The following is a 13,834-nucleotide window of genomic DNA, read 5'->3' on the forward strand; positions in this document are numbered from 1 at the left end:
AGTGCTCACCTTACCCAAAGTCAAAATGCTCTTGGCAGCATTCACAAAAGTGAAACCCCATGACAAAAAGAAATAATACTGTTGACAATGACAGTTTTCTCTTTTCATCTTATAAATTTAACATAACAATAAACAAGTTTTGGGTAAGCCTTGAAGCTTCAATTAACCATACAAATTTTGGGATTTTCATTCTTGGTAATTGGTTGAAGCACTCAAAAATAATTTAAATATCCAAATATATTCTTTATTCTTCTTGCAGAAGATGTTAAAACAACAACTGTCAAATGAGCAGTTGAATCCCACATACAATTATTTTCATAAGCACTGTGGCTAAGCTGTCATGGCATGCAGCAGCTTACAAGGCATTCCGCTTCACAAAAGAAACCGAGAAAGCCCTACTTTATCCCCAGTAGCTTTTACATCCTTCCCGATTTGCTCTCTATACTCTCTGAAGTTAAAGTTTCTGTATAAAGCTGGCTTGCTGCAGCTTTCTATTACAGTTTCGTAGGTGGGGCAGTAGAAGTATGCCGTAGAGTACCTTTCAACCTCTTGATTGGCAACCACTCGGTGAGTAATGCTCTCGTACATGCCATTGCTCAATGCCTGCATTATTAGATTGAATACACAAATTAAGGAAGTACACTGAACCTAACTCTTTGAGTATTAATTAAGATATTGTCACAATTAGTAGCTGATATATATTACCTGAAACAAGTCACCAATGTTGATAACTAGGGCTTTTGGATTGGGTTTAATGTTAACCCATCTTCCATCTCTCTTCAGTTGCAATCCCCCTACCAGGTCTTGGGATAAAATGGTGAGGAAATCGGTATCAGTGTGAGGGATAATGCCAAACATCCTGGAAGAGTATGGACAAGGAGGATATCTATTCATTCGAATAGAACTAGAGCTCGGTGAACAGTTCTCTTGGAAATAATTTGGTTTGATACCCAAATTTTGAGCTAAACATTCAGCTAATCTTTGAGCCAGTAAATTAGTTTTTGTTGCATACTCTTCAATGGTTAACCTGAAAAGCAAAAAGTGGCGAAACAACTAGACCACTTAGCTAACAATTTGATGCACATAATTACAAAAGAAATCAAACTTTGGACTGTAATAGAGGGGAAAATTAATTGGTCACACGCTTAGGAAGACAGTAACGCTAGATTGATTGTTACCATTTATCGAGACCTAATAGGCCAAAAGCTTATGAGGGTGATGTTACACATGGTGCCTTAGCTTCACTTGCAAAAGCACGTTGGGGTGACAGCCACAGTGGCAGTGGTCTGGTGGCTGAGGCCACACCAGGCCATGGCTGCAATAGCCTAGGTGAGGTTTGGAAATGTTTGGCAGGTGGGTGGTAACATAATGCCAACTTCTTGAAGCAACATCTATAAGTACAAAATATATATAGGACTAAGATAAGGTTTGAGACTGTAATGTGTAACATGGCCATGGGGTTTGAAAATCAAACTTTAGGTATCTTTGTCTCCCCTAAATCCTGTGTTCTGTTCAAGTGTACCACCATAAAATTATGAGATTTTATGATAATGATAATAGATAGACCAGTAGAGTAAAGGCAACTGTAAAGAAATCCTTTTGAATCTGTAGCAATTAGCACTTAAAATATATATTAATAGGGCTATGACTCCCAAAATGAGTTTCAGGTCCATAATAATAACAGCAACTACAGTCATTTTTAAGGGTTTCCCTTTTTTAAGAACCAAAAGGTCCCACTGGAACCTGAATAATCTCTCTACCAATTAAAATTAGTAACTAGGATTAAGGCTTAATTAGGCAGTAAAGACAAAAAAATCTGTGTTTTGATGGTCTGGAATGTGTAATGAACCTAACAGTGAAGAGATTCCAAACATTCCATGAGGCACGGTGTCAAAGGTCAAAGGGTTCACAATCAAGCCAACCATGTGTCTGAAAATCTAATTAAAGCCTAGCTTGTCATACTAATAAGTTTATGAAATATACTAAGCAAAATAAACCAGTAATAATTATGACTAGATGGATCAAATTAGGAGTAGCAAGCAATGAATAAGAATAGTGTTTAACCAATCCAAAACTAAATACCTACAAATTTATACTTTTATTATACATTGAGTATAATTTTAAGCAAATAAGGAAGATTCTTAAAATGCCAAATGTAGAACTTCAGCAAAAGTTGATGAAGAAAGGTAAAAAATTTGGTGAATTCACAGCTTGTTCTAGCATATATAGAATGTACATAATTAATAAGTTCATGCATAATAAGGAGAGTACTACATATATATATATATGAATATTATAATGACTTTTGTTTTTTTTAATAAAATTAAAGGGTAATTTAACTCAAAGTTGAATGACTATAATTCTATATGTGTATAAAAGTTTAACCTTAATTTCAATTAATTTTGATCTAGTTCTTTCTAGCTGTTACTTGTACTGTACGTATAACCTTTTCTTTTCGTTTTTCTTTTTGGTTCAATAGCCTAAAAGTTGTTCCTTGTTATTTCATGTAAAGACAATGAAGTCCAGCTATGGTGCATAAAAAGTAGAAGATAATATAATTTAAGTACCTGAGCTTATTGCTTTCATCCATTCTCGAAATATCTTTGAGGGATATATGCAATGCTTCTGACCAAGAGAGGTTCCTCAAGCTAGTAGCCAGAGGGTTCCCCCATCGATAGCTTTGAGCTGATAAATTCAGAAAGTTCTTCCCAGCCTTCTTGTCAAAAGGCCGGTGAAACACCTTCATCTGCTCACTCTTCAACCTGTCTAGAAGCTCTTCAGGAATCCCATGATTCACAATTTGAAAGAAGCCCCATTCACTAGCAGCTTCAGCCATCTGTTCTATGCACTTTTGCCTCTCAAATGGTCCAAGATTCAAACCACTGAGATCAATCAGAGGCAGCTCAAATTCCTCACAGACTTCAACCATGGGAAATTTCTCCTTTTCAGCAGAGCTCTGGAAGATGGCCTTGTATTTCTCGAAAAATGGAGGTTCAACAGCCATTGAGATGGAGAGGAAGTTGGAGAACATTGCCTCACTATCTTCTCAATCCTGATCAGACAAATATGCACAGAAGTAAGTAATTCATGCTCAAAAGAACTCCTTATATGAAGTGTAAGTTAAACTGATCATGAAAAGACTTTGAAAATCTCAGAATAAATGATCCCATGATCACATGGATGCTTATTTCATACAATGAATTGCATATAGTTCAATGATCTTAGACCAAAAACAATTGGACAACTGAATCTTTCAAAATTTATTGCATTGGTCTGCCATAAATGAAAAACTGCTATATATTTGCATTGTAAATGTTCTTCCTATGTTTTGGCCATGTCTGTTGGCTTTTGCTTTTGCTTCTAAGCCCTCTTTTAGGGTGTTATCTTCCCATTGTAAATTCTTCCTCTCTTTAATAAATTTTTATGGTTTGACAGAGCAAAAAAAATTGTTTGTTGATCATTGTGAATTCATACATATATGGTACATACTGATGTCCTCACTGCTTGCTGTATGTTTTGGTATGTCTGCAGTTGCTGTTTTCATTATTTCATGACAAATAGTGAAAGAAAATTACAACAATTTTATCCTTTTGTTCAGAAAAGTCAACTAATTTCTAATTAAGGCCAGCAGGGAACATTACGTTGCATCAAATTTCATTTCCTAAAAAAGTTACATGTTTCCCCTTGTTTTTTTACTCTTATTACATTGAATCTGATCTCGCTTTGCTGGTGATATTTGGATGTCAAACCTTTTACTGCCACATACACATTTAAAGAGATTTCTAGCAGATCATAAGTACCGATTCACACTGGATTATGAAGTGCTACTACAATCTATACCAAGAAGAGAAGTGTTTCACGGTCCTTGACCCTTTTTGATTCCCTAAATATTCACCAAATGAGCTTGGAAAATGTTAATCTTATTTAGCATGTGACTACATTAATGCAAATGTTCTTTATTTTTAATTGGCTAGAACATAACCCAATTCTCCAAACTCTTAGACACCTAAATTCTGATTCCACCTAGCTACTTGTCGCAATATCTGGAGACCTTTCACCGAAATGAAGTTTATAGGCCTTAATTTATGTGCTCTTAGTAGACCATGCTGTGTGCTAGGTGGATCAGATAGTGGTAGATGGACAAGTGCATATAGTTCCACAAAGTGCACTTATGTATCAAACCTCCTTGTAAATTAATTACCTGATAGAGCTTTCAAGAATCTGTGTCTGTTCAGCTTATCATCCCTTAGCAGATAACATGCAACTCCCTAAGCAATTACAAGGAGGACCAACAGCCACACCCCATTTCTGCAATTCATATGCAAAAAAAGTTAATGGACGTTTTATTAGAGGACAGGAAATGATTAAAAAAGTAAAGTAACATAAAATGGGATATGCATTCTAGTTAAGAACAAGAATCAGTGAATTCCTATTGGTTGAGCCATTATTACTTTGATATTGAATGACCAACCTAGAGAATAAGTGGGAGCTCTTCAAGGAAATTGACAAGTTGATTTCTGCCGACATCTTAAGAGATGCAAACTGTCTTTGTAGGTTCTTTTGGCTAAGTTTGGTGTGGACAGGAATGATGTTTCCACAGTTAGGGGGAGCTTTAATGTTTTTTAAGGCTAATTAGCTTGTTGTATCAAGTCTATCTCAGGCTTTCTTTTGGAGATTTTATCTCTCTGCCCCTCATTTGATGGTTTCTTTTCTCAGTTGGTGGGATTTATATGTATTTGAGTTGGTTCCCCCTATATTCCCAAGGGAGAAGACTTCTTTATTTGGCTGAGCAAAAAGGAAAAAGAAAAGAAAGAAAGATGACCAACATAGGATTAGGGCTTTGTGCTGAATGCTAGCTGATCGTGATCATATATTCAGAAAGTAAATTTCAAATTAAACACTATGACACTCACTTAGAACACACCAAGGACACTTGCAGATTCAGTACTTTGCAGAAAAAAGTAGTACTAGCTATGACTATAACAAGAACAAGCAGAAAAATGTGCCCTTTACAGAATTACCTAGCTGCTATAACTAAATATATAGGGAAATGCACTAGCTAGCAGGATGATATATATAGTAGACAAGAGGGTTTAAACAGACCTTGCTTACATGAAAGAGTATAGTAATGCAATATAGGGTTTTTTGAGCTTCGAGAAAGAGTAATAACCCATACTACATTATAAAAGACAGGTTCATACATATTTATGTTCAGGTTTGAACATATGCTATTGGCTGAGAGAACTTATGGCTGAAGCATAGAACACGCGTCTAAACAAGTTACGAAAGAGGGGAGTGAGATTTTTAGTTATATAGGGTTTCAACTTCACATGTTCTTTTGAAAAGTCCAATGATTTTATAGCTCTTATAATGTCCTGCAATGTTTTCAAAGCCTTGAAAAAGAGTCTCTTATCTGCAAAAAATGGGTAAGAGGTTGTCTTTTCTATCAAGTTTGAGGATAAGAACAAAGCAAAATTTTCAAATCCATCGATCGAAAAGCTTTATTTACCTATCAAATATAAAAATTTTCAATAAATTTTGACACTTTAATTAAATAAATATTTTTATTAAAAATTTTAATAAAATTTTGCACCGATTTGAAATATCTGCAATATTTTAATTTGATTATTTTTATGAGAGAATAACTTTACCTAAAAAATCTTTATCTAATTTGTGCTTAGAGCTTTGGTATCACCCTTCACTCATTGGCCAATCACTTCAAAGCATAGAGGCTGACCCCATACTGGCCGACTAGATCACATCATCATACTTCATAATTAATGGAAAATAACAAGAATCTAGCTAGGGTTCTCAATTTCCTTATGATTGGCTCCTAGGGTTTTGTGCCATAATATTTCTCGCCATGCAAACGAAGTGTGATCTATCTTTTGACACGAGACAACTCAACTGAAATGTGTGATTAGTACATAATTGTCTTAAACAAAAATATTCTATTTAATTGTGGTATTAGGGAGACCAATGTGATAATTAAGTTCTTTTCATAAGGTTCAATGGAGTTAAATTACTTATAATTGATAGAACCGGTATTATCATTATAAGAAATTTGAAATCTATACCATTTAATTATATCGTATTCTTTTAACGTCCGTTGTTGTGTAAAATTAATACAATTTGAAAATTTTTAAATAAAATTAAGAAGATTAAGATTCTATTTAATTGACATTTTTATTAGTTGCTTTTTACTTCAGAAAATAAACTAAGAAGAAAAAATGAGAAAGTAAAGGTGTGTTTATTTGGATAGAAAAGCAAATGCCAAGTATTTGAAAAATTATCGATAAAACACATAATTTTTTAAATAACATAATGTATGATTTTACTTTAATATAGATTAATTATATTATAATTGGTATTACACTTTGATTATTATTTAATCAAGTGTGACATTGTTTTTTACTTTTTGCTTATACATATATATAAAACTTAATTTTCAAAATGTAAAAAAATAAATAAAATAATAAAAATATCAATAAAACGGAATCTAAACAAGAAAAGAACAAAGAGACTAAACCCTCTTGAATTCTTAAGTTTATAGTAAGCACAAGAAATTAATTACATCCTTTAAAATACTAATGAAAATCAAGATTGCAACAATTATTTCATCATGGTAATTGAGATATTTTTTAATTAATCCCCAATTGTTCTAAGCTTTAATTTGAAAGAAATAAAAATTTAAGATTGAGCAATGCAAGTTGTGTGATCTGATTTCTCATATAATTGGTTTCCTTACCAATAATGAAAGCAAAGATGGAAAAGGAGGAAACAAAAAACATATGCATAAGTTAAAATATGAATTTTTTTTTTCAATCTTTTACACATGTGCATGTGTGACTGCCTACCAAATGAAGAAGAAGTGTGTGTGTGTCTAAGATATCCAACATTTGATTTTCCTACAACCATATCCACAACCTCCCTTTTGATGTGGAAATGGCTTTACAAATTTTGGATGCTGACATTAAATTGATTAATTATTGTTTTAATTAAATGCTACTATAAGTAATTAAGAAAAGCAAGAGATATTAATAATGAATACATCCCATATAATGTAGTATGTGCTTCCATGCCAAAAGTTAAATGTAGCATGTCTACACATAACATAATTCTCCGTGACCAAAAGAGGAAAAAAAGAGCACCTGTCCCTTATGACATATTTTTATTATAGTACTAGTTAATTTCATAAATTCCCTGTTGTATTATTGCAAAGAGAGTACTTTCAAATGTCATAGTTTCCTTGGGTAATGATGTAGTTGAAATATAATAGTAGCACTATATCAGGTCTGCAATTGGATCGTCCATGACAATATACGTAAATGGACATTTATATATAACCAATTGTCAGCTAATATTATGAAATATGCCTTATAAAGAATGATCATAGGGTTTTTATTTATTTATTTATTTATACTTTTTTTTCTCTTTTTTTCCTTCAAAATTCATTTCCTCGCTTTCTTTTTGTGAATCAAACTATAGCCTCATAAAGTTGACAAATAGTTTTAGAGCTCAGGGAGATACTTGTTTCCAATTAAACAAAGTGGTTGAGGAGTCTTTCAAATGAAAAAGAAGAAAAAAAGAAAGAAATGAGAGTTTAAAACAAAGTATTGGGCTGATTTTTTTTCATTGGTACTGTATGTTGATGATGGAGAATGGATGTTGGACCAAACAGATAGATTGTGAAAGAATTGATAGAAACCTTATTCCATTGACAGATAGAATATGAAGTGGAGCATTGACTTGTTAGGCGACGAGACTCCCTTGGGTGGAAAATAAGTAAAAGAGCCAAGAGTTTACAAACAAAAATATGTGAGGTGTTGGGCGGCAAAGAGAACCCTACATTACCCTAGTTAAATATCTAAATAAGGGAGCCCAATTACTTAAGTGAAGCCCAAATTGTTCTAATTTGGGCTAAATAGAGCACCCCCAACTTGAACAACTTAAATATATATCTAATTTGGTTAAATCTTTAAAAAATATGTTATTAGGAAACAATAAGCTAATGTCCATGAAAGTTAAAACACGGGTTTAGATTTTTAAAAAAATAATCTTATATGCAAGTTTAATATCAGAAAATAAAAAAAAAATTAAGGAAAGATATATATAGCTGCTTCTCTCCATTCTTCCACTAAACTTTCTTATCAATCAAGCAAATCTCTCTCTCTTTGTCTTGTTAATGTCACTCTATATCCTTATAATTATTTTGATAATGGAGGGTTGATTTGCCCTAGAGTGAGATGACAAAAAAAAAGTGGGATTGGCTAGTTTTGAAACAAGCAGTCTCTTTTTTATCCAAAAGCAGAAACAATTAAGGATTGTGTTATCTCCTTTCTTGTCGACTAAAGATGTGTGACAAGTAAGAAAGAGAAGAATTTATGCAAATAAATCATCATCCATACATGTTTTCCCACTTAGAAGAATTGCCCCCATACATATTATTTACTGAAAACTTTGGAAAATGAGATCAAATTGGAGCTGTACCATATATACAATGCCAAAACAGTCATATCCTAAGAAAAAACCAAGGGGTCTAGTTCATGGCTGCCGGCATTTGCCCCAAACTCACGTGGCACCCAACACCTGCCTAGCCTGCTTTGCATGAACTTTACGTGGTAAATGTACCCATGGCCGAGCCCCTCACCCCCATACACATAATGGATGGATGGCCCCGGCCTTGCAAAGGCTTGGCAGGTAGCTAATTTCCGTCAGTCAAGCCATAGCCATGGACAGATTGTATGGACTCCTAACATATATTTGACATGACTTGGATAAGTCCTTGACATATAATCAAAGCTGTCCAACTTAAAGCTCACGTGCCTCCCAGCTCTCGGTTTCATAGGTAGGACAACGTTACCTCAACACTCCTTTTTATAAGTTAAGAAAAACTTGACATTATGTCATTTCAATATAGTTTGAATATCTTAGGATAAAAAATAGTTTTATAATTTATTTAAATAGAAAATGGGAATGTATAGGACAAGAATCTGTAAGAGGTAACTTATTAATAAGGATTGGTTTGGATCTCTTAACACTTCAATATATATTCATAAATTACTATACAAGCAACTTGAGGATGGGTTGTCTGTTGTTGGGATTTGACATTATGTTCGAATATGAAATTAATTATGAAATTAAAAACATAACACTGCAGAAAAATAAAATTAGATTTTAATCAAAGAAATAGTCGAATTTTATATGATCAATGTTTGTGTTTTTCATGTAATTTTTAAATTAATTGTGAACATTTATAAGTTTAAAAGTTACATAACTTGTTTTAGATATTGTAATTAAGAGCTAATTAAATCCAAAAATTACTTATGATGAAGCAAGTAACTCAAAAAGAGAACAAATCAGTGTGAAATCCTGTAATCAAAATCTTTGCTTCTTTACCTTTAAGATTTGTCAAATCTTCGACTACTTAATTGTTTAGCTTTTAACAGTAATCTATACAATGATGAAATAAAACTTTCTCAAAGGTAGGATTTTTACTTGGTCGAGCAAATTTTGCTTTTAAAACAAAAAGATCAAAAGTTTTTGCTAATTCTCATTTTTGTATGATAAAGAAAACTATTTTTCTTTTCATATTTTTATGAAATAGCTAAAGGCTTAAAGTTTTAATTGACTAACATAACATATTTATATAGCCAAACAAAGTTGTAACCCTAAATACAATAGTTACATTTTTATTCAATTAAGTACTTGTAAACTTAATTAATTTTTTCACTTTATTTTAGTCTGTTTCAATTAAGTCTAACTTAATTAATTATTTTTATTTAATCTCAATCATGTCATTTAATGTGTGTGATCCATTAAGCTTCTAACATACTAATAATAAATATAAAATCTAATATCAATTTGATAATTAATTTATATTTATATACCATGAGCTGGATCTAAGAATACATTATGACCACTCAAATATTAGAGAGCTAATTAAAGAATTTGACAAAATCCTTCCATGATAAGCCTCTCAATGCAATACGATCCTTTCATCAAATATTTAAGATATATTATAAAGCATGGCTCAATTTCTACTTATAACAGTCCATATTAGTTTTCATAATTCATTACTAACCTTATGAATTTAGGAAACTAACTTTCCTCAAATTCATCATACTTTGGTCAAAGATTTTATACAAGTATTCAAGAATTGAGAACAAGTGAGATACATTCCTTCATATCACTTGGGGTAATAAATCTTCTATTGACCACTCATTAATCTTTGCATGCGTCATGACATACTCAAAAACACCTTATTTAAACATCTAGTTGCTTCCAGACTCATAGGAGTAAAATCAAAATATGTCATTTTCCATACATGATGACCTAGTATCTCAAGTTTGAGAACTAGCTGCACAACTATCATATGAAAATATATTTCATAAATATTTAAGTAAAATACCAAATGGAGTTCTCATAATAGGTCATATTTAGTAAACTTGTTCTTTAACAAGCACTCATATGTTATCCTAAGTATCCCATATACTTCAATTTATAAGATCGATTATTTACTTTTCAAGTAATGAGGCTCAACATGTACTAATTTTTAAGCATTGTCAATGCCATTTCCTAACAATAAAATAACCAGTAACAATTTTAAGAACATGACTTCGATGTACAGTGATTTCATAATTATAATAACTTTACAGTTTTCATGCAAGACTTTAATGTATCACATATAATAATGTAATTAAATATGCATTAAATAACAATATATATTTCTTAACCAATCTAATTGGTTTAAGGGCATATATCAACATCTGCAACATCCATCCTCCTAGTGGTGTAGATTTTCTTGAAGACACTTGTCTAGGAAAACCATCTCTTGTCATCATCATGTTAATAGTCCCTTGACCAAGCTCTGGTAACTTGCCTTTTTTGACTCCGGTAAAACCCTAGCATCAAAAAACACTAACCATGACATGACTTTTGTTTGGAAACTTATAAACTGCCACATTCATAGGATCATATACTTAATCCCTTTGTCTTTGTTAAGGTTGTCTGGGGTCGACTATGAGGTTTACGGTTCTTTTAAGTGATGGTAAGTACAAAGTTTGCATGGAACATTTAGGCTTTGAGGTACATAGACTTAGCCACATGAAAAGTGCTGTCAGACCCGGAGTGAAGATAAAGCTATAGCAACACCCACAACATTCTCCACCGGAATCTGCCATGTTTTGCGGGGAAGGGTTGCAAAGGGAGAAAAGGCATAATATATGTTATACACAACTTAACTAACGTATGATAGTTTGTATTCACTCAAAATAGTAGCAAAAGTGGAAAACTAGGAGTGGGCTGCTAATTGGACCTTTTGTACCCAAAGGTTGGTTTATGCCCCAAAAAAGAAGAGAAAGAGGCTCAAGATAAATGAGCTGTCCTGAATTTCTTAAATGGGCTTTATGAATTAGCCAATGTGTTTTCCTTGAAAGTGTTTGATGGGCCTTCTTCTAATTGATAATGACAGAAATGGTTCAAAGTGTTGGCTTGTTTTTAGCCCACTTCTTAATGTGTTGGGTATATATACATATCATTTTGATAATTACCTTGATCTTAGAATAATGAAATTCCTCAATCTTTTTGTCTTAATGTTAATAACATTATAATTTACTATTCACTAACAACATGTAACATTCATAAAATAATAATGATCACCACCGAAATTTTTTATTTTGCCATTCATCTCAATTCATATGTTCAAATGGAACATGATTATTGAATCATACAACGCCTAATTATTGCTAGCTATTAACACCTCGGATCTATCTATATGTTCTTTATAATATGATCTGATTCTAAAAAGTTTTTGAATTAATAACACTTAAATATGAAATATTACATCTTTTTTCAGAATAAAAACAAGAAATATATCTTTGTTAGTTGAACAAACAAGAGACATATATCATAAACCCAATTTGACAAGTTGCAATTTTAAGTATAAACAAACACTTAGATTTAGTACTTTGTAAGAAAACAAATGTTTGGGTATATAGCTCAATGTTGTAATAAGAAAAGGCACACACAAGCTTTGCAAGGAGAGAAGGAATGAATGAATGAATGAGGCCACGAACAATTTTGAAGCTATCGGCAAACAAAAATGGAAAGAGCACGTGTAGATGTGTAGTATCCATGAAGGTTGGAAAACAGATGAGATGGGGAAAAAGTGAACACCAACAAAGATTGAAAGTACCATTTCTTTTCTTATTTTTTCCTTCTCTCTAATTTGACAAAGTTACAGTGTCCTCTGTATTTTCATTTGGCAAGGTGGTTGTGTGTTTCCTTGTTTGTGCCCCACTTGACAACTAATAAATGGGGACTTATTGTAACTCAGTCGGCAACTAATGGACAAATTAACCTAGCTTAGGACTTAGGGCTTGTCTCTCTCTCTCTCTCTCTCTCTCTCTCTCTGACTATTCTTTGCATTAAGAAACACTATGGTCTTTGTCCTAAGAACTATGTAGTATTAAGGAAATATAAATGGGTTTTTCTCATTTTCAACTCACCATTTCTTTTTTTCTGCCAATAATTACTCACCTTTCTTAGAGTGGTGAACAATGAAACAAGATTTGTTTAAAGCAAAAAAGCCTCTATATTATGATTGTTTCTTTGATTAAATTTTTAATTTTTTTTATGATATCCAAATGAGACTTCAATCTTTGATTCTATCTTTTTAATCTTAATGAAAAATTAACCGTCATTAGATTAAATGTCAATTGGTATTTTTTATCTAAGTGACAAAGTGTAAACCACTAACATGATTGATACATTTGGTCACGTTAGTTGTTAATTGGGTCAGTTAACATTATATCTTGCATTGATTAATTTTTTAGTAAGATTAAAATTTATTTGGGTACTAATTAAAATTTAGAAGCACGTTTGGGTACAATAATACATAGATTTTTTACTATATAAACCAAAAAGATTTTGATAAGTTGGTTCAGCTCAAAAAAATAATGGAAGGGTTGATAAAGAGTTTTGCTTCACCCAAAAACTGGCTTTGCAAGCACTATCTTTTTAATAGCAAACTAGAGCTAATGGAGAGTCAAGGTAATAGTAGGTTCAACAATTTTCATTTCAAAATAAGTTATATGCAGAAATTAAATGTTGGCTACCCTTTACTTGGTAATTTGGGTGCTTGAGAGTTTTTTGTGACTACGCTGAAATGAAACTGCAATGTCGCACTGTGTCTGTGGTTAATTTATCTATGACAGCAAACTTAAATAGGCATTTGAGTAAACTTTTTTGGTCAATCAATGACTCATGTTTTGATTTTTTAAAAAAATAAAAAAGTGAAATGCAAGTGTAATGTCGTACTAAGTCTGTAATTGATTTTATCTATGACAACAGACTTGAATTGATATTCATGTAATCTTTTTCTATCAATCAATGACTTATACTTCGTTCTTTTTTTTTAAAAAAAAAAATGAAATGTAATTGCAATGTCGTATCGAATTTGTGATTGACTTTATCTATTATAGCAGATTTGAATTGATATTCATGTAATCTCTTTCAGTGAATCAATGACTTATGCTTTTTTTGAAAAAAAAAGAAAGGTGAAATTTTGAACCTAAAATACTCCAAATTCACTAAAGTCAAGGGCAAGGGCCCGTAATGTTGGATAGGTGTAGGATCATTGCATGTGATTGAAAATTCAAGACCGAATAACCAAAGGCAAACACCAACCTGAGTACAAAGCATGTCGTGTCCAGTAGCTAGCTAAAGCAATGGAGAAAGACAAGGAAGAGAAGGTGGTATAGCAAGTACGTGGATAGCAATGAACTCTAGGTAATGGACCTCCTCGCATAAATGTGTTGATTCTAGTCATATA

The 13,834-nt window shown here is 32.3% G+C and overlaps 1 protein-coding gene across 2 annotated transcripts; it reads right to left on the minus strand.

The window, feature by feature from the left end:
* Nucleotides 1–304: 304 nt before the first annotated feature.
* LOC110419747 (gibberellin 2-beta-dioxygenase 8-like) lies at nucleotides 305–4,218 on the minus strand. Of its 2 annotated transcripts, XM_089784139.1 has the most exons (4): nucleotides 4,202–4,218; nucleotides 2,568–3,052; nucleotides 706–1,027; nucleotides 305–603 (listed from the first exon to the last, which is right to left on the minus strand). In XM_089784139.1, exons 2-4 carry the CDS (start codon nucleotides 3,029–3,031, stop codon nucleotides 373–375), a joined length of 1,017 nt encoding a protein of 338 aa, XP_089640265.1. In that variant the 5' UTR covers nucleotides 3,032–3,052; nucleotides 4,202–4,218; the 3' UTR covers nucleotides 305–372. The 2 variants fall into 2 exon arrangements, with proteins under 2 accessions (XP_089640265.1, XP_021288518.2); XM_021432843.2 differs by lacking the exon at nucleotides 4,202–4,218 and having other exon boundaries at nucleotides 2,568–3,431.
* Nucleotides 4,219–13,834: the final 9,616 nt, after the last annotated feature.

This window comes from Theobroma umbraticum, unplaced genomic scaffold (genome assembly GCF_002168275.2).
Source record: "Theobroma umbraticum cultivar Fairchild unplaced genomic scaffold, ASM216827v3 scaffold_67.0, whole genome shotgun sequence".
NCBI classification, from domain to species: domain Eukaryota; kingdom Viridiplantae; phylum Streptophyta; class Magnoliopsida; order Malvales; family Malvaceae; genus Theobroma; species Theobroma umbraticum.